The sequence below is a fragment of the Varanus komodoensis genome, unplaced genomic scaffold (assembly GCF_004798865.1).
Source record: "Varanus komodoensis strain SLA01 unplaced genomic scaffold, ASM479886v1 scaffold1, whole genome shotgun sequence".
NCBI lineage: Eukaryota > Metazoa > Chordata > Lepidosauria > Squamata > Varanidae > Varanus > Varanus komodoensis.
In genome coordinates this window covers 114987928-115009356 of record NW_025335268.1, presented here as the reverse complement: position 1 = coordinate 115009356, position 21429 = coordinate 114987928, and the positions used below count along the sequence as shown (strand labels likewise).

Here is a 21429-nt window from a genome sequence, read left to right as displayed (position 1 = left end):
AACCTATACTCATCCCATTCTCAACTTGTATTCTGGGTTGCCATTGTACACAAACTAGACTTATGTATTGTTCTTCAATTATTCATGAGCTACTTTGCCTGTGTATGCTAACAATTTTGTAAATATAAATCCAATTGTTGCATTTATGGGACAAAACCAGAGGTAACATCTGGAGATCTGTGATTTGACATTCTGCTGTTTCAAAAATATAACTAGTTGTAAATCAGGACTGAGAGCTTAACAATTTCCCCTTATCATTTTCTTCATTAAAATCACATATGCACCCTGTGTATTCTACAATCATCAAGTATTGTAAGGGAAATAACATTTGGGGTGGAATTTAATTTGGGAAACTGACATAGGAGAAGATTTAAACTCTGTTCTTCAGTGCTCCAGCCAGATTCGCATCTTCCATCCACTGACTGGCAATAATTGTTATGGTCTATAAAATATATAAAGGATGGAAAATGTTACCATGGATTTCCCAATTCTGTGGAAAGTACACATAAAATAAAATAATAAAATACCATAACTCATCTTTCTCCCACCCTGATCCTTTTCCTTTGTCTAGTTTGTATACATGCATGTTTTCATATAATGGAAAAATACAAAGAAACAACATGGTAGTAATGTCACATCTGCTTTGAGGAAGATGACAGAAATAAGCTTCAGATTTGTTTAAATTAAAATTGCAGTTTATACTGCTATACAGCTTCCTTGACTACTTCATATATGAAGTTTATAACAGGCCACCAATGTTACATTGACGTTCCTAGAAAAATGTGAATAATGAATATGTACTTAATAAACAGTGATTAGTAGTAAGTAATTAGTGGAAACTATTCATTTTTAATATTTATGAGCATAGTGATCAGATTGCATGATATTTTTGCCCCTTTTAGGACAAGGTTTGCCTTATTTATTTATGTATGTATTTGAATAGTACCCGTCTGATTGCCTTGTTAGAAATGTTGTCATTGTGTTTTGTACTGAAATATAAAACGTTCATTGACTATCAATGGTAGTGGGGAATATTATTTGCATATAAAATTAACATTGCTGTATTTGAGATCTGAGTTGCCTTTCAGTTCTGTCTGAATTGAAATACAAAATGTCAAATACTAGAGGAAAAAAATTTAACCCTTTTTAAAAAGAGTAATCATATCCACAAATTATGCCAGCTCTGTGAGTATACAATTGCACTAAATCCTCTAAAAGGGAAAAGATCCATGGTGCTATGGTGCTATGAAGTTACAACACTGTAATTAGGACATTTGTAAATAAACCAATATTTATCAAATTCTCCAAAAGTCATGTGATCACCCTGAATAAGGATGTATTGGAAATGTGTGTAAGTTACTCATGTTCTAGCATGCAACTTAAAAGGAAGCTGAAAATCTGTAAGCTAGTGGATGCAACTAGAGGCACTGATACACTAACTGAGGCAAGAAGGGATTCCAAGAAGGCTACATTCTGGATGTTTTTACAAGCAATGACAAGAGCTTGTAACTGAGAAGGCGCATTCCAGTAGATGGCACTCATAGTATAACAAGTTATTATTCATGATATGCTCACTAATAGCACTAATCATAATCAGTCACTGGATCCCCTGCCTCCTTAATTAGCGGTCCCACTACTTGTCTCCCCTTCCTCTTGCTATTTACATGCTGATGGAAGCCCTTTTTGTTGCTCTTGATATTCTTTGCAAGTCTCGGCTTGTAATCAGTCTTAATCTCCTCCAGGTATACCCTTTTGTCTATTTGCCCCAGTACCCATTTCCTACAGAGGTTCCTCTTGCATCTAATCCCTCTAATCACTTCCTTTTGCATCCATGGCGGCCCTCTCCTTCACCTCGCCGCCTTACTAACTCAAGGTATCGTCAAGGCTTGTGCCTCCAAAACCTCCCTTTTGAGTGCCATCCACTCTTCCTCAACTCCCTTGCCTTCCAGTAACCCGTCCCAGGAGACTTTCCCCAGTCTGGCCTTCAGTTGGCCAAAGCTGGCCCTTGTGAAGTCCTAGCTTCTAGTGCTCAACCTGCTGCATGTTCCCATTCCCCTGATCTCAAAGCAAAGGATGGAGTGATCCCTTGCATCCAGAGCTCCCCTAATCTGTACCTCATCGATCAGCTTCTCCCTGTTGGTCAAGACCAAGTCAAGGAACCCCCCCCCCCCCGGTCACCTCTTGGACCCTCTGTGTGAAAAATCCTCCCTGTATGATGCTAATCTAGGAAACGCCATGACCTGGCTGTCACTGCTGAGCGAGTCTCCCAACTAATATACGGGAGATTGAAATCTCCCATAATTACTGTGTCCCTCCCCCAAGATATCCTTAGAATCTGATCTGTCAGGACATCATCCAGGGTCTCAAGTTGACCTGGAGGGTGATAACATACCCCCACTGTCAGGTCCCTCTCCCTGTCAAAACCCCTTAGTTTCACCCAGACTGCCTCTACCAAATCCCCATCTGCGCTGCATTCTATCTCACTGCATCCTATCCCTTCCCTGACATATAAACCTATGCCCCTGCCCCTCTTTCCCTTCCTGTCCTTTCTAAACAGGTGATACCCCTCTATGTTTACATTCCAGCCTTGCCTTTCATCCCACCAAGTTTCCATGATCCCCACCAGGTCATACCCTCCTATTCCCAGGAGAGCTTCAAGCTCTTCCTGCTTATTCCCCATGCTCCTAGCATTGGTGTACATGCACCTCAACTCCTTCCTTTCTGCAGCTTCCTTTCTTTGGAATCCCCAGCCTCCTCCTTCCTATCATCTTCCTTGGTACCGCCCCACTCTTTGTAGGAGTCCTGTCATTCCCTGCAGTACCTCTAACACCCTGGTCCCAGAGCTATCTCCTGGCCTGATGCTGGGAACCCCTCAGAGACCCTACCTTGCTCCCCCACCTTGTCTGTCCTGCACTGCTCCTCACTTGCCCAGTTCTTGCCTTTGCCAGGCCCCTGGCCACCCTCAGCACACTCTCCCAGCCTCTGCTGCTTCGCAAGAGGCAAGAGCCAAAAAACAAAACAAAACAAAACACACCCTTCATCCTGCAGCCCCCCCTCACATTTTTTTCTGTAAGGTCATTTGGGAAAAGAATTTGAAGTATTACTAATTTTCTGTAAATTTCCGGTTTTATGTTCTACTACCTCAGTTGGTTTTCTCTGTAACTTCAGTTAGTGTTTTAAAAGATTACTCAAAGCTGGATTTTACCTCACAAATAGATACATAGATGTATTAGAGAAAATTTTGGACAAGGATGCCTGGACAACAGGCTTGCAAAAAGGAGGACAATGTCATGCAGTTGTTGTAGTTAGTTGTGAAGTCGCATCCATTGCGACCCCATGGACAACATTCCTCCAGGCCTTTCTGTCCTCCACCATCCCCTGGAGTCCACTTAAGCTCACACCAACTGCTCCAGTGACTCCATCTAGCCACCTCATTCTCTGCTGTCTCCTTCTTTTGCCATCTATTGTTCCCAGCATTAGGCTCAAGAAAGAGTCTGCTCACAAAATGAACTCAAGTTGTAGTAAAGTTACAAAGGTGTTTGGGCATTATCAGCCATCCAAAGGAAATATTATTGTGATGTGTACAAGTTTCCCCGTTCTAATATGGGGAGGGGTTCTGCTCTGTGTTAAATCACAAGTTAACTATATTGTTATCGTTCTTTGGTGGCATCACAAGTTAACAATATGGTTATTGTTATTTGGTGGTGAATATACTATGACTTGTCACCTTCATGAATTCTTTATTCACAGCTTTGATGTGGAAAATGGCCCATCACCAGGTCGCAGCCCACTGGATCCTCAGGCTGGCTCTTCTTCTGGACTTGTGCTACATACCACTTTTCCAGGGCACAGCCAACGCAGGGAGTCATTCCTGTACAGATCAGATAGTGACTATGACCTGTCACCAAAGACTACATCAAGAAATTCCTCTCTTCCAAGTGAACAGTAAGTACTGCAGCACATTTATATATCAATATTAGTGCCATAACACTAAGCCCCCATGCCGGAACAGGCTTTCATGTAATGGGTCACATTGGGTAGGCTTGAATTAGGAAGAAGGACCTAGTCTTCTGGCTAGCCAGTATGAGAGAAGGAGGAATGCTGGGATTCTTGTGGAGAAGAGGTCAGACATTTTCTCCAAAAATGGTTAGGCAAAACAACCCTGCTAGGAAGATGACCCACTGTCCAGAGCTGCCTAGAAATTACCTAATCAATAGCACCTAGCAAATACAGAAAAAGGACCCACCTCTTACCCAGTGAAACATTATCTGAGTTAATCAAGAACCAATCAAGCACCCGTCCAACAATTAGCATAAATCTGGGAAATTCATCTTTCCCATAGACTGACTAAAGAGAAAGATATATTGTAAAGATCAGACACTACGGAGAGTGAGGCATGCTCTAAACATAGCTGGAAGAGTGAAGCAAAATCTGAGCACAGGCCCGCCCCTCCCTGCTCCACCCAGCCTGTGGATGCCTTGCAGCCTTCCGGCCCACACATAAGATAGCTGGCTAGAGTCGACCCTGCAGGACAGGTAATGGGCCCCATTTCTCTGTCTGTCTGTCTGTCAGCCTCTCTCTCTGTTAGGCCAGAAGTTATTTATCTCTTCAGAAATATAAGGTAAGATTGGAATGCAACAGGAATATTTGCTGTCTAGACAATATAGGGTTAAAAGCTTGTGCCTGTGCTATACTTTCTACTGAATTAACTTTCCTTTCCTTTCCTTTCCTTTCCTTTCCTTTCCTTTCCTTTCCTTAAGTGTTGTGTGTGTTTGTGTGAATGCAAAACCAAAGCTTGTTCTTTCCAGTTCATGTGTTAAACCCCAACAAAAGGTCTCAAACCTTTTGAGGTAATCTGGCGGGCAACCACCTCCTTTTGATGTGTATTGTTCCCCAAGATTACCTGATGTAGCAGTACATATGTAGAGTATCTACACTACAGCAGGAACATATGCTGTACCATGTGTATTAATAAATTAATGGCCTATGGTTAATCAATATATGATAATTAATCCATTACTCTTAACTATTATGTATTTTTTAGCATGTCTTACATTACAAAATTTTAGTTATACACTTCCCTGGAATGGAATACTCCTGCAGCAATCAATTTATGATATTAAAACTATCTAGTGCTGACAGAGAGGGGCATGACATAAGGGAAGAACATCTTTGCTTTAGTTGAATTTAACTGCTTATAAAAGCATGTCTCTTCTGGTAAAGCATACGAGACATATTTTCAATATTTTTCTTTTTGATTAGATGCATAGAAACAGAATGAGTCAGAAGGGATCTCCCAGGTCACCTAGTCTGACCCCCGGCTCCATCTGGCTCCACTCATGGCATGCCTACCATGTGCATGCCCAGCCTATCTTTAAATACCCTCACCGATGGGGCTTCAACCACCTCCCATGGAAGCCCATTCTATACCCTGGAGGTCCTAACCTTCAGGAAGTACTTCCTGGCATCCACCCTGAATCTTGGTTTCCTGAGCTTTGTTGCCCTCCACTGGAGGGGGGGAAAGGTCATGACCTGCCTCTGCATGGCACCCACTCACATATCTGTATGTTGCTAATAGGTCCCCTTCTCTCAAGGCTGAAAAGACCCAGCTACCTCAGTCTCTTCTCATATGGCATACCCTGCAAACCAGCCACCATCCTACTGGCCCTTTGCTGCATTGATTCCAACCTAGATTTCTAGAGCTTTCTTTGTTATAAGTTTTTTCATTGTCAGAACGGTCATTAGGCTAACTAGCCTGTAATTCCCTTTGTCTGCTTGCTCTGCTATCCTTTTTGAATATTGGGACCACTGACACTACCCTCTGGTATTTCTCCCAATTTCCATGAGGCCTCAAAAATGAAGGCCAATGGATCTAGGACTACCTCTGCCAATTCCTTAAGTACCCTCAGGGGTAACCCATTAGGACCAGATGCTTTTGTAACATCCGGGGCCCTAAGTTGCTCTTCAACTTCATAGAATCATAAAATAGGAGAGTTGGAAGGGGCCATGAAGGCCATCGGGTTCAACCCTCTGCTGTTGCAGGACACCAGTTTACACCATCCTACTCAGTTGGCTGTCGTTTCTTTTTGAATGTCTCTAGTGTGGGAGAGCCCACCTCTAGGCAGCTGGTTCCACTGTCATATTGCTAAGCCAGTAAGGAAGCTTTTCCTGATGTCCACCCTGAATCTGGGTTGTCACAACTTGAATTGAGTATTCCGTGTCCTACACTCTGCTCTCAGCAAGAAGAGATCTTGACCTTCCTTTTTGTGACAGCCTTTGAGGTACTTATAGAGGGATCTCATGTCCCCCCTCAGTCTTCTCTTCTCAAGGCTGAACATTCCCAGTTCTCTCAGTCTCTCCTCATAGAGCAGTATTTCCAAATCTTGGATCACTTTCATTGGCCTCTTCTGGGCCCTTTCTATTTTCCTGAATCTTTCTTAAATTTTGGTGCCCAGAACTGGGCCCAGGATTCCAGATGAAGTCTGACTAGTGAGGAGTATAGCGGAACTACTACTTCTCATGACTTGGAAATAATACTTCTGTTAATGCATCCCAAAATGGCATTTGCCCTTTCGGCAGCTGCATTGCATTGTTGGCTCATGTTTAGCCTATTGTCCACAATTACTCCAAGATCTTTTTCAGTTCTGTTGAGCTTCGTATTCCCCATCTTGTATCGATGAATCTGGTTTCTTTTTCCTGGGTGGAGGACTTGGCCCTTGTCCTTATTTAATATCATTCTTTCAGCCCATTGTCAGGAGCAGGGCCTGAATAACTACAAGTTCTCGCAGAGCCAGGGGCACCTTTTTGGGCACTTGCAACGAGCACCTGTGCAGCAATTATGCAGTGCAGCTGGAGACCCTGAAGACCTGCATAAAAGGCTTCCCTGTGCTGCTGCTTCTTGCTACAGCAATGCAAATGTCCTGATGACTTCTTGTGCTTTGGCCCCTGCTTTGCTATGCCTTGTTCCAGTTCATTCCTGCCATGTTCAAGCCCTGTTCCTGTTCGTTTTTGCCTTGTCCAAGTTCTGCTCTAGTTCATTCCTGACTTGTTCTAATTTGCTCCTACCTCACTCCCGTCAGCACCCTTCCTGCTCTTCCTGTTTTTTCTCTGAGTAGACCCTGCCTCTCTCCAATCTGCTACAACCCTTGCATCAATGTCTCTCTGGTAAACTGACTTTGGAACTGTGCTCTGACTCTCATTCCCTCTGTGCATGCCAAAGTTGGACTACCTATAACAATATAATAAATAATATATAACCAATAAAAATAAATTAAATAAAAAGTGACTGTTAAACATTGAAATACTAATTTTTACAATAACTATTGAATAAAAAGGTTTTGACCTGGTGCCAAAATGAATATAAGCACAGCGCCAGGCGAACCTCTCTGGGGAGTGCATTCCATTATCTGGCCGACACTGCAGAGAAAGCCCTACTCCAAGTAGATGTCCTTTTTACCTCCTTCAGGGAGGGTTCTCGGAGCAGGGTCTCTCCCACAGATCTTAAGGGGCATGAGGGCATATAAGGAAGGAGATGTTCCTTCAGGTATTCTGGTCCCAAGCCGTTCAGGGCTTTATAGGTCAAAACCAGCACTGGATTTTAACTGGAAGCCAGTGGGGCTGGTAGAGGACTGGCGTTATATGAGAATAATGACTGGTTCCTGTCAGCATCCTGGCTGCTCTGTTCTGTACCAGCTGAAGTATTCAGACTGTCTTCAAGGGGAGGCCCACATACAGAGCATTGAAGTAATCCAACCGGGAGGTTACCAGACCATGAATCACCATTGCTAGGCAGTGTTTCTCCAGATAAGGACACAGCTGATGGACCAGCTGAAGCTGGAGGAAGGAGCTCCTTGCCACCACTGTCACCTGGATTTCCAGGGGCAGCTCTGGGTCAAGGAGCACTCACAAGCTATGGACGCTATCCTTTTACTTACCTGGAAAACTGAGCCGCCTACCAAAAGGACCTTCGTCTTATCTGGATTGAGTCTATTGACCCTCATCTAGCCCATTACCTTGGCCAGGTACTGGTTCAGGACAGCCACTGCCTCACCTGGAGTAGATGCAAATGAGAGGTAGAGCTGAGTGTCATTAGCATACTGGTGAGTCTGCAGCCCAAACCTCCTGATGATCTCTCCCAGCAGTTTCATGTAGATGTTGAAGAGCATGGGGGACAAAATAGAGTCCTGCGGAGCTCCATGGCAAAGCTGCCATGGTGCAGAGCTATAGTCCCCCAGCACCACCTTCTGGAATTGGCCAGCCAGGTAGGAGAAGAACCACTGCCATGCAGAGCTTCTAACTCCTAACCTGGCCAGCCTATCCAGAAGGATACCATGGTTGATGGTATCGAAAGCCACTGAGAGGTCCAGGAGAACCAACAGGGACACACTCCCCCTGTCCCTCTCCCTGAACAGGTCATCATACAGGGCGACCAAGGCAGATTCAGTACCATAACCAGGTCTGAAGCCAGACTGAAATGGGTCCAGATAATCTGTTCTTCATCTGGCCTCTGTGCATCACACATATGGGTGCTGTGCCTGCACAGTGCCTAAGGCCGGAAGATTGAAAGCTAATGGATTTTGGCGGGAAGCTCCGCTCCCCTCCCACTCACTAGTATATATAGAGTGGAGCGTCTGCCATTTTACTCAGCCTTTGCGACCGCTGTTCACCGTGCCTCATGCCGCTATCACTCTCGCCTAGACTTTCGGTTTCTCATCTCGTGGTTCTTGTTCGTGTTCTTGTTCTAGTTCTTGTTCATTTTTGTACCTATTCCAAGTTTTGTGTACCCAAATTTTATAATTCTTCTTGATTCTATCTCTCTCATTCTATATATATATATAAAAATCTTTCCTGCTTTACTATCATCTCCATTTCCTTTTCGCGATGGCACAGTGGGCAGCGTTCCGAAAATGTGTTAAGTGCGGCTCCAAAATGTTGCTGGCCGACCCGCATGACCTGTGCCTCCTCTGCTTAGGAGAGGGGCACAGGACAGATAAATGCGGGCATTGTCTGGCCTTTACGAAACGGGCCAGGAAGAATAGGGAGAATCATCTTGGGAAGCTGCTCTGGGACCAAGCTCTCTTACAATCAGACCAGCTAGTCTCGAAGCCTGCTTCTGATTCAGCCCTTGCCCAATGACTGACCCCTGCTCCGGTGGCTCCTCTATGATGCCCTGTTTCTGCCTCTGTCTCAACCATGGCCCCTTCGCGCCATTCGGAAGAGGGCATGACTTCTGTGGCTCAACAACCTGCTTTGCCTCCCAAGAAACAGCAGGAGAAACACAAGCACACCGACTCCGAGAAGCCTTCTGGTCACAAGAAGGCTAGGAGGGATAAATCAGAAAAACCTGCTCAAAAGGCTAAGAAGCCTGAGCATGACAAGCCCCGTGATGCCGCTTCATCGGTACCCTCGGTCCCGATTGTCGTCTTGGTACCGATCCCAACAGGTCTGATGCTCCAAGCCGCCATGCAGGTTACCCCTCCAGGTTCCCCTTGGTGTGTGGTCCGGGCAGAGAGCGAATCCCCTCAACACCCTGAGGCTCCACCTCGTGAATCCATATCGGATGGAGAGATTCACGATTCTCCCCCGAGGGCTAGGTCGCCTACACCTATGCCTCCAACCAGGCTTGACACCGAGATTGCCATGTCTCCTCCAAGGGAGCAGAGCCGTTCTGCTGACTGCTGCTCTGACGACTGGGACCCTCATTTCCCATACTATTTGGGATGGGGTGATTCTCACTCCTTTGGATATTATCCACCCCATGATCGTCTATCCTCATTGATCCCGAGGGACCCACCCATAAGAGAGCAGAGGGGCCAGAGCCAATCCTTGTTGCCGAGAGGCTCTTTGTCTAGTGACCCAGGGCATTACCATGTCGACTCGGATGAGTCTGAAGCGGATTCCACATCCCCAGACATAGCTGTTACTTCGCAGGGCCCAGGATCACCTGAGGAGCCCCACATCTCCTTTGTGGAGCTGATGTCTCGGCTTGTTCGGTCGCTGGAGACTGATGTGCAACAACAGCCCGGTCCCAGCACCGACAAGTTTTACGATGTGGTCAGGGGTGAACAGTCCACTAGCATCGCCTTGTCGTTGATAACAACCCTACGCCAGGTGATGGTCCAGCCCTGGGACATGCTTGCTAACCCTCAGCCAACATCGAGAAGGTATGAAGCCATGTACCGGGTTCGAGAACAGGACATTCCTTTTCTCCTTCAACTCCCGAAACCGAACTCGGTTGTGGTGGAGTCCTTTCAGGGCAGAGAGGCTAGAGGTCACACGGCACCATACGACAAGGAAGGGAGGAAGATCGACTCCCTCGCACGCCTAGTCTATGCAGCCTCTGGGCTCAGCCTGCGTATTTCAAATTATGAAGCGACCTTGGCGCGCTATCAATAATTTATAATGCAGCGCCTTGATAACATCGTCTCTGCCCTTCCTGACAATCAAGGGGAGCTCGTGAAGGTCTTCATAAAAGAGGTGATGCAGGTTGCTATCCAGCAACTCTCCTCCACAAGGCATCAAGTTGATACCGACTCGAGAGCCCTAGTTGGTGTCATCTCGTTCCGGAGACATGCTTGGTTGTGAAACTGCAATTTTCCGGACGAGATGAAAAGGAGAATCGAAGAGATGCCTTTCGACGGGTCGAGCCTATTCGACTCAAGAACGGACCACAAGCTGAAGCCCATACATGAGTCGAGGGTGACTGCTCGTCATATGGAAATGCAGCCACAGCAGAGACGTAAGTGGTCATGGCCCCGCCCATCCTACTGACAACACTACCAGCCCACCAACAGTGGCAACAGCGCCGCAAACAACAACCCCAGCAGCGCTTCCAACAAGGCAGTTACCAATTTGATGCAGACAAATGTCACCGTTGACATGTTTGGCAAACCATTCCTCTCTTCCCACTCCCACCTTTCCCCCTCTCATTTGGGGATCGGCTGGAAAGTCGACTCCCCATTTGGGAGTCCATCACATCTGATTGGTGGGTGTTTTCCATCATACAGCATGGATACCGAATAGATTTCGACATTGTTCCTCCATTGAGTCCGATCCGGTTTACACCATGCTCGCCGTTATTGTTGAACAAAGTTCATCAGCTTCTTCGCAAAGGGGTGATTCATCAGCTATCTCAATTTGAAGGACTCCACGGATAGTATTCGAGATATTTTACGGTCCCTAAACGGGATGGTGGTCTCCGCCTTATATTGGACTTACGAAACGTAAATAAATTTATCACTCCAAAGAAATTTAGAATGACCACTCTTCAAAATATCCTGCCGTTGCTGAGGAGAGAGGACTGGTTCGCCTCCCTGGACTTGAGGGATGCCTACTTCCACATTTTCATTCATCCATGTCATAGGCGTTTCCTCCGATTTGCTGTTGCCTCAGAAATATTCGAATTCAACATGCTCCCCTTTGGGCTGGCTACTGCTCCGCGGGTCTTTACAAAATGTATGGCTCCAGTCTGCGCACATCTGAGGGTCATTGGCATTCAAAACTTGGACGATTGGTTATTAGTTTCCCAGACCAGAAAAGGCCTTCTGTCATCCATTCGCACAATTTGTGCCCTACTGAATGACCTTGGACTTTGTATTAATCTAGAGAAATCCTCTCTTATTCCTGCGCAGATAATCAACTTCATCAGTGCCCGTTTGGATTCCACGGTGGCGAGGGCATTTCTCCCTCAGGACCGACAACACAGCCTCGGCTTACTCATTCATCGAATTCGACAGGACAGAATAGTTCCTGCCCACTCAATCCAATGACTCTTGGGACATATAGCCACGTCAGTGGCCACCGTTCCACATGCCAGGCTTCGACTCCGACCGCTACAACTTTATCTCAACAAGATGTTTCGACCACATCAGGACTCGCCTACGAAACTAATCTGGCTTCCGTCCTCTGCCCTACGATCCTTGATATGGTGGACGGTTCCAGCCAATTTGAATGCCGGGGTTCCGTTCCGACCCCCACAACCTACTGTGACTCTTTGTACCAACGCATCCCTGGTCAGCTGGAGAGCAGTGTGTTCTACTCTTTGAATCCAGGGTGCTTGGGACCAACAGGAGTCCACAAAGCATATCAACTTCCTCGAGCTGTTCGCAATCTTCAAAGCTCTATGATCCTTCAAGGACGTGCTCTGACATCAAGTCGTTCAGATAACTTCAGACAATATCACAGCAGTGTTCTACGTGAACAAGCAGGGTGGAACGAAGTCAGCTGCTTTGGCCTGACTTGTGATGCAAATATGGGACTGGTGCATCCCGAGGGACATTACTCTCATAGCAGTTCATCTAGCCGGTACGGACAATGTCGAGGCAGATCTGCTGAGCAGACAGATGTCGACATCCCACGAATGGGAGTTGGATCAACAGATCTTCGACCAACTCTTTCGTCGTTGGGGACATCCTGACATGGACTTGTTCGCTACCCGTCAGAACAGGGTATGCGAGAATTTCTGCTCCAGAGCAGGAATCGGACTGGGATCAGCAGGGGATGCCTTCATGATCCCCTGGAACAAGATGAATTTCTACGCTTTCCCTCCAATCCCACTTATAATGAAAGTGGTATCAAAGATTGTTCACGACAAAGCCACAGGACTGTTGATAACTCCGTGGTGGCCATGCCAACCATGGTTTTCCATGCTTCTCTGCATGTCTCACAGTGAATGCCTTCATCTTCCATCCGTCCCATATTTAATAACACAACAAGAAGGGACGGTACGCCACCCAGACTTGGCATCGCTGAAACTTACAGCCTGGCGGATTCAATGAACGTCAATATTGACTTGATACCAGCAGCATCTATCCCCTCTGGGGATCCATCTCATGGACCCAATACTCAAACTATTGCCTCGGAACCATTGGCTCCTGCTACCCTGTCGGGTTCACTGGACTTTACATTGGGATTGAGAGTCCTTCATTCAGAAATCCAGAGGATTCTCGAATCTGCATTGAGACCGTCAACCCGAAGATCCTACGCAGCAAAGTGGTGGAGATTCTCTTCCTTCGCCGAGTCTCGTTCTTTTTCTCCACATTCGGCATCAATAGCAGATATCCTTCAGTTTCTTCTAGAACTACACCATTCAGGACTCAAGCGATCATCTATAAAAGTGTTCACGGCTGCAATTTCTTACTACTGTGGCACAATACGTGGATCATCCCTTTTTTCACAACCACTGATAAAAAGATTCCTTAAAGGACTTCAAAATCTGCATCCGACAATCAGGCCTGTCATGCCTACTTGGAGTCTTTCAGTGGTGCTTCAGACACTCACTAGAACCCCATTTGAACCAATGGGAACTATAGATTTGCGACTTGTTTCATGGAAAACAGCCTTTCTTGTAGCAGTCACATCGGCTTGAAGAGCTAGTGAATTGTGTGCTCTTAGAGTAGATCCTCCATATTTACATTTTCATAGGGAAAAGGTTGTTCTACACATGGATCCTTCTTTTCTGCCGAAGGTGGCTACTCCTTTTCATATGAATCAGGAGATCATATTACCTGCCTTCTTCCCTTCACCATCGAATCCAATTGAGAGATCATTACATGCGCTTGATGTAAGGCGATGTTTAGCTTTCTACAGATCGAGAACTGAATCTATCCGACGTTCCAATCAGCTTTTTGTAAAATATTCTGAGCAGGATAAAGGATCTCCAGTTACTTCTCAAAGACTTTCTAAATGGATAGTCCAAACCATTGTACTGTCTTATCAGCTGGCCAAGATAGACTTACCTGTTGTTCCGAGAGGTCACTCCACAAGAGCATTAGCTGCTTCTTCAGCTTTTGCAGCAGGAATTCTGCTTCAGGATGTCTGCAAGGCTGCAACTTGGGTTGCTCCATGTACTTTTGCCAGACATTACCGCCTGGACGTACGTGCAAGACAAGATTGTTCTTTTGGAAGAGCGGTTCTCTCAGCTGTTCTTCAGTAACAACACTGACCCTTCTCCGATCGTGGTAAGCTTGCTAGTCACCCATATGTGTGATGCACAGAGGCCACGACGAAGAAAAGCAGGTTGCTTACCTGTAACTGACGTTCTTCAAATGGCCATCTGTGCAGTCACACAACCCACCCACCAGCCCTGCTTGGTGTCGGTGAGTGGATTTCCTCATCGGTATCACATCTTTATATCCATGGTACCAACGATACTTGCTATAATGTATTTCTCTCCCACAAGGGGGCGAATGATTGGTCTTCAAAGACTGAGTAAAATGGCGGACGCTCTGCTCTATATATATACTAGTGAGGGGGAAGGAAGCGGAGCTTCCTGCCAAAAATGGTTAGCTTTCTATCTTCCGACCTTAGGCACTGCGCAGGCGCAGCACCCATATGTGTGACTGCACAGATGGCCACTCGAAGAACATCAGTTACAGGTAAGCAACCTGCTTTTTCATCCAAGAGTGCTTGGAGTTTTGACTGGTATCTTGGTATCCTTGTCCCCCAGCCCCCTGGATCAATTTAAAGCCCTCCAAACAAAGCTTGTTAGAGCATTCTCAAAGGTCCTTTTTCCATCCCAGTGAGGTGCATCCCATCCCTCACCTCAAGTCCCTTGGAGAGGAACTGGTTGCTGTGGTCAAGGAACCAAAAGTGCTCCTTCTGACACCATGCCCTCAGCCAATCATTTGTCTTCGCAACCCAACTCTTTTAGGTCATCCCATGTCAAATACAGTGGAGTACATTTCAAACCAGCTGCAACTTTATTTGGTATTAGTTAGAACAGGAGCAATTCTAATTAATCTGTTAGATGTACATTCTTTACCCTTCCCATCCCTTTAAAAAATAGGATAATGTCATAAACAAACATTTGACTAATGATGTTGAGATTGGAAGTTCATTACTTTATTACTAGTACTATTTCATCAAGTGGAGTAACCAATTAATAAGACAAACTTATACATGGCTACTCTGAAATCTCCCCTTCATGGATCAGTGCATTGCTGTAGCGAAGGGGCTGGTGTTGCGCAATGGAGCTATGAGCTATGCCGCGCAGGGGCACCCAAGATGGACAGGTCATAGCAGAGAGCTCTGATGAAAGGTGATCCACTGGAGAACGAAATGGCAACCCAGTACCCTTGCCATGAAAACCCCATGAACAATAGCAAAAGGCTAAAAGATATGACACCAGAAAATGAGCCCCTCAGGTCGGCAGGTGTCCAGTATGCTCCAGGGGAAGAGTGGAGGGCAAATACAAGTAGTGACAGAAAAAGTGAAGCAACTGGGTCAAAGATGAAAGGAATCATTCCATTGCAGATGTACCTTGTGGTGAAAGGGAAGTCCAATGCTGTAAAGAACATTCTTGCATAGGTACCTGGAATGTAAGAACTATGAATGAAGGTATGCTGGATATAGTCAAACATGGGATGGCAAGACTGAGCATTGACATCTTGGGAATCAGTGAACTAAACTAGGCTTCAGCAGTGTGTGGACCAAGAACTACCAGAAGTACAAGCTGGGTTTTGAAGAGGCAGAAGAACTAGAAATCAAATTGCCAACATTCGCTGGATTGTGGAGAAAGCTGGGGAGTTCCAGAAAAACATCTACTTTTGTTTCTTCGACCACACTAAAGCCTTTGATTGTGCGTCAAATTGAGGCAAGTTCTTCAAAAGATGGGAGTGCCAGACCATCTTACTTTCCTCCTGAAAAACCTGTATGTGGGTCAAGAAGCAACAGTGAGAACTGGACATGGAACTACTGATTAGTTCAAAACTGGGAAAGGAGTACAGCAAGGTTGTATATTGTCTCTCTGCTTATTTAACTCATATGCAGAGTACATCATGCAAAAGGCCAGGCTAGATGAATCACAAGCCAGAACTGAGATTGCTGGGAGAAATATCAGCAACTACAAATATGCAGACGATACCACTCTAATGGCAGAAAGTGAAGAGGAACTAAAGAGACTCCTGATGAGGGTGAAAGAGGAGAGTGCAAAAGTTGGCTTGAAACTCAACAACAAGAAAACTAAGATTATGGCATCTGCTGCTATCACTTCCTGGTAAATAGAAGGGGAAGAAATGGAAGTAGTGACAGATTTTATTTTCTTGGGCTCCAAGATCACTCTGAAATCTATTGATTTAGGCTGCAATTCTATCACCTGCTTCTGGGAATAATTCCCTTAACATCAGAGCAACTTACTTCTGAATAGACATGGATAGAATTGTACTGTTAATAATACTGATATGTTAAACAGGAATATTATATCATATCAAAACTTGTGCAGAAAGCCATTAGAATCATAAGTGTAACCAAACTCAGTGCTGAGAAGTTTGAGTAGAATAATGAAAAGGTCTGAATTTCCATCTTGATTCCAATTACCATTCCCATATTGATTTCTACAGTCTTAATATTTCTGTGCTGAATGAGGATGGAACTGTTTCACTGGCTATTGCCTAAAATTTCAGAACAAAATGAATATGTATCATGATTATCCTTCATTCTGTAGTTATTTCTTTTAAATTTCTCTAAAATATGGTATTGTTTTTGTTTTCCAGGCATGGAGATGATCTGATAGTTACACCTTTTGCACAGGTATGTTTCAGATGTTCTGACACAGATTTTAATGTGATGATGATGTCAGCCTGAGGCATTTAAAAGGCCAAAGTGCAGTTGAAAATATTGCTCCTATTTCATTGCCCCTGCCATTTCAGGTTGCAGTAGGTTGCAGAGCTCCTTGTCTTGTCCCCATCCTCTTTGCAAAAACTGCACCCATATCCTTGCAGGCTGTTTCTTCTGTTGCTACTTCCAAAAATGAAGTGCACTTATGGCTGCCTGACTAGTGTTTGGTTTCCTATGTAATCAGATATTACATCCTTCACTATAGTCCTTGATTTCCTAATATATGGCCATGGGGTTCCCCATTCTTGCCTGCAAAATCTCTTGCATTCATGGCTCCAAAGACCTGTCCCCTGAAGGAATATCCCCAGAAAGCATTCTCAACTAGCACACCAGCAGTAGAACCACAACTGCTATTTCTATCTCTAATTGGTAGGACACAGCAAGAGATGCATGGTAGTAGGCCTTGCCTGTGCCAACAATACTGGCTTCCCAGTATTTCCAGACTGCTCTTGCTGTCCCACAGACCCATTGTTATCTCTGATCAGAGACATCAGTTTGGGTTCTGTTGCTGGAAGCTGAGTCCAACCACTCTAAATCACCTATTATGTCTGATCTGAGCTAAAAAAGGGGGGAGTCAATAGGAGTCAGAACCATGTACCACCTGACATCATCCTACATCATCCTACCTGATAGGGGGCAATCTGGCTTCTCACCCTCAATTGGTTCTGTTCTCCACCCTGGAGCTTATGCTCCAAGATAATGTGGGAGAGAGAAGGATACATCTGTTTGCAACCATACTGGCCCTACTACAGAAGTGTTATGTTTAGAGGTTAACAATGGATTGTATCCAATATTAGTTCTATTTAGTATAGATTTCTTTAAATGAATTGTGGTAGGTTAGATTGACATTAGACACAATGCTATGATTGCTACATGCACTGGTAGGCATGTCATGAGCGGAGCTGGCTGGAGCCTGGGGTCAGACTAGGTGGCCCGGGAGACCCCGTCTGACTCGCTCTGTTTCTATGTTTCAAAGTATGAAGGCTGTAACTGATGACAGTGCATATGTCATACAAACCTAACAGAGAGTGATAGAACTCATTTTGTCTTTAAAGAATTTGCTTGTGCAATAATGAAAAGCAACTGAGTGGTGTTGCAAAAGACCAGCATGTTTGACCCTAGAAAGGGAGGATGTTCTTTGGCCTCATTAATGATCTACCATATCAAATTTACAATAAGTTCCAGAAGGGATAGCACAAGTGACTGTCACAAATGCTGAGTTGTCTGCAGCCATGTACACTGGCTAACCACAGCCTCTACATTCAGCCTTGCCCTATCCTAGTCAAAAATTTGCTGTAACAGGTGCATTGTAAGTATTGTCATTTTTATCCATGCATAAGTAGCAATTATTAATGAGAATGTATGATATGAATTATTTATATTGTATAATTAGGTTGAACAATTAAAAGAAGTGGTATAACGACATTCTATACCATGAGCATGATTCAGACAAATTTAAAACTTTTTCTTCATGGTGAAAGAGTTAGTATGACCATAATTGTTTTCCACTGAAATGAATGGGGCTTTGGAATATTTCATTATCTGTTTACATATATACATTTTGTGTGTTTGTATTTATTTTAATATTCCAGTGTGGTCTTCTTTCATAGGTCTTGGCAAGTTTGAGGAGCATAAGAAATAATTTTACATTACTGACAAATCTGCAAGGAACATCAAACAAGTAAGTTTATTTTAATTAACCACAATATATATTCATAGAATATTTATAAGAAATAAGTCTCCTTAAAATCAGTGAAAGATACCTCTGCATATAATATACATAGGATTACACAATAAAATTTTCACTTCCAAGTTGATTTTTGGAAATGTAGTTTTTGAGTAGCAGACATCTAACCAACATTTAGTTTGGGGATTTGCCCTGCAGCAAGCATATCTGTGAAAATAAAATTTAATTTATGCAGCCTGTCTCCTACTGATGTGAATGAACAAAATACAAATGGTAATAATTTGTTGTAGCCGTATATACCATGCTCATAAATTGGAATCACACAAATTTGAGTAGTTTTCCTCTTGGCTTGGGAAAATATCTGTGTTTATAGAGGCTCAAAGTGGTATTAGAATACAATGTCCTGAAGGATGGCACATTTGTGTCTAAAAATCAGCTTTTGGGAGTTTAAAAAAAAGTTTTGGAGACTTGCATAAGCATTTGAGTGCATGGAAAATCCATACAGCCATATAGATAACACATTTTATTTCAACTTATTTTCTATACTTTCATTTTACTTAAGCATACTTCACATTTATTTATTTTATTTATTTATTTTTCTATTTATATCCTGCCTTTTTCCTATGAAGGGCTCAAGGCAGCGTACATCTCCTCCATCTTATCCTCACAACAACAACCCTGTGAGGTAGGTTGGGCTGAGAGTCTGTGACTGGCCCAAAGTCACCCAGTTGGCTCCATGGCTGAGCGGGGACTCGAACCCAGATCGTTTGAGTCCCAGTCCCATGCTCTTAACCACTACACCACACTGGCTCTCATATATAATACTCACTATGGAAACTACTTGCAATGGAATCTGTGTGGCAATTGTTCATGTGGTCAACCCGTTTGGTGGCCATGACTTGCCACACGGGTCAGGCATCCCTCCCTACATTTTCCTCCATGCAGAATATTCCAGTCTACAGTTTAGGAGTAGAGAAAACAACCTTGCCAGAAGCTGACCCACATGATAAGACTGAGTGAGAACAGATTTTTTTGAATGGCGTAGCCTCTGTGCTGATTCACTGTCAAGAGCCATCCCTAGCATTCACATAACCATTGTTGTTCATGTAAAGTTAGTCTTAGCTATTGTGTGTTAATAGAAAACAAATGCTCAGATGATATTAGAAAGCATCTGTCAGTTACTTATTATGCATCTGTATAATAAGCACTTCATGGCCTCCAATTTATTCCTCTACAGGAGATCACCAGCAGCAAGTCAGCCATCAGTCTCCAGGATTAACATTCAAGGTACATGTTCTGTTGAAAGAAACACATGTCCATGTGAAAATGATTTCAGTTTTACTAATCAGTCTTGTTAAGAATGTTAATTCCATTAAAATCCCAGTAGAAACCTCATACCTCAAAGACTAGGGGCCACATATCTATAGCAAAGAAAGATTGTGTTGTGATTATGTATAATGTAACTAAAACAGTAATGCTGCCCTCTTGATTTCTGTGTACTGATTTTCATCACACTTGTGTAGGACAAAGAACAGCTTTTATTCAGACAGTTCTGTCATTGCAACACTAGTCCTCCAGGTGAAACACAAAAAATATTGCAGTGAATGTCTCATGGGAAGTGGTAATGGCAGAAAAGATGGTGGCTATATTTGGATAAGTAGTGTACATGAGTAGTTGGGAAGGTATGTATGTAACACATTGGCTAGAGGGAAAAGAGAACAGTGGTAGACAGGAAAAGAGTGAAGGAAATGATTCACTGATGAAACGTAGGAAGGTTTTACAGTAAAGAGACACAGATAACAAGAATTGTGAGCAATCCAACTATAAAATCTTTATGTAGACAAGATGGACAAGATGGAGAAGGAAAGGCTGAAGTGCCAATGGGAGAGAATTGGGTGTTGTTGGCAGGGTCTAGCCAGAACTATCACACAAACAAAATAGAAACCATGCGATGGGTGGAATCAGAGGTAACAGAGGGAACATGCTCTTGGATGGAGAAGTTGTGGGGAAATGGCAGATGAGAGGGAGACTTGGAAAGGAGTGATGCAGTCTGGCCCAAAGCAGAGCTTTAGAAACAAAGATGCTGATGTAGTGGTCATGGGCCAATAGGGGGAAAAGTTGGCAATGTAGCAATGATGCCACTCGCTGTGGGACACTGATTTGCCACAGAGATGTCTGGGATATATGCTTCTGCTCACTGGAACCTGAGTGGGGAGGGAGGGGGAGGCAAAAAATTATGAGCCCAGGGAAAGCTGTTCGTCAGATGCTGCTACAAAGAAGCCATCATGCATAGCTTAGCAAATCAAGCCAAAAGGCTTAGCAAATCAAGCAAACCCTCCAGAATGCATAATGACTAGTCCTGGCCTCTGCTTCTGTTAGATGTGCAACTCTTGCATTCTGGGTTCATGCCCAGTTATTCCACTGCATAATACAATTATCACACACCATACCATATGTGGAGCAGACATGTAATGATGACAATGTATTTTTTACACTGTAGTAGTATAGTTGAATCCAAATGAAGCTGTCATGTTTTGGCTTAGACTGGATGTTCATCTTACTCTGACAAAAAATATTTTGGAGTAAATGGTGCCCAAATAAAAGTGCCATTAATGTGGAAACAGATGGCCAACTAGAATTCTAGGAAGTAACTATTAAATTCTCAGTAAGACAGTTTCCATTCATTTTGAGAAACATGTAACTTTGTGGAAGTGGGGACAGGCAATCTGGTCTGTTTTGATCAAAGAAAGATTAGTAATTAGTAAGCAGAAGATCCTGGGCAGAAGGATGAGGGAGTGGCCAATAGGGAAACAGCCAGGGAGGCATGGAGGCATGTCACCCACAGGAAGAGGAAGCCAGCATGGCCTCCTCTGTCTCCTGGCACCAACCTGAAGCTGGGAAACAGGTTTTCTCCACTTGGGGAGGCTGGGGCTGATGCTGACCTGGGGGACCAACCTGTTCAAGAACTCTGCCTGGGGCCAGATGCAGCCAGGGGGCTGCTGCTGGAGTGGTGAGGGCCAAGGCACAGCCATCTACCTCCACTGGGAAGAGACGGAGGCAGGTGATTGTTGTAGGGGACTCCCTGCTAAGGGGTACTGAGGTGGCGGTGTGCCACCCTGACCTTGAGG

General features: G+C 44.4%; 1 protein-coding gene across 2 annotated transcripts in view; it reads left to right on the top strand.

Moving 5' to 3' along the window:
• Positions 1–21429, top strand: part of PDE4B (phosphodiesterase 4B) — a 227243-nt gene that overhangs the window by 122301 nt on the left and 83513 nt on the right. For both annotated transcript variants that reach the window (XM_044441195.1, XM_044441215.1), the window contains 4 exons: positions 3751–3945; positions 16491–16527; positions 18225–18295; positions 19539–19588. In XM_044441195.1, the coding sequence (XP_044297130.1) occupies positions 3751–3945; positions 16491–16527; positions 18225–18295; positions 19539–19588 (353 nt within the window). The remainder of the gene's footprint in view (positions 1–3750; positions 3946–16490; positions 16528–18224; positions 18296–19538; positions 19589–21429) is intronic.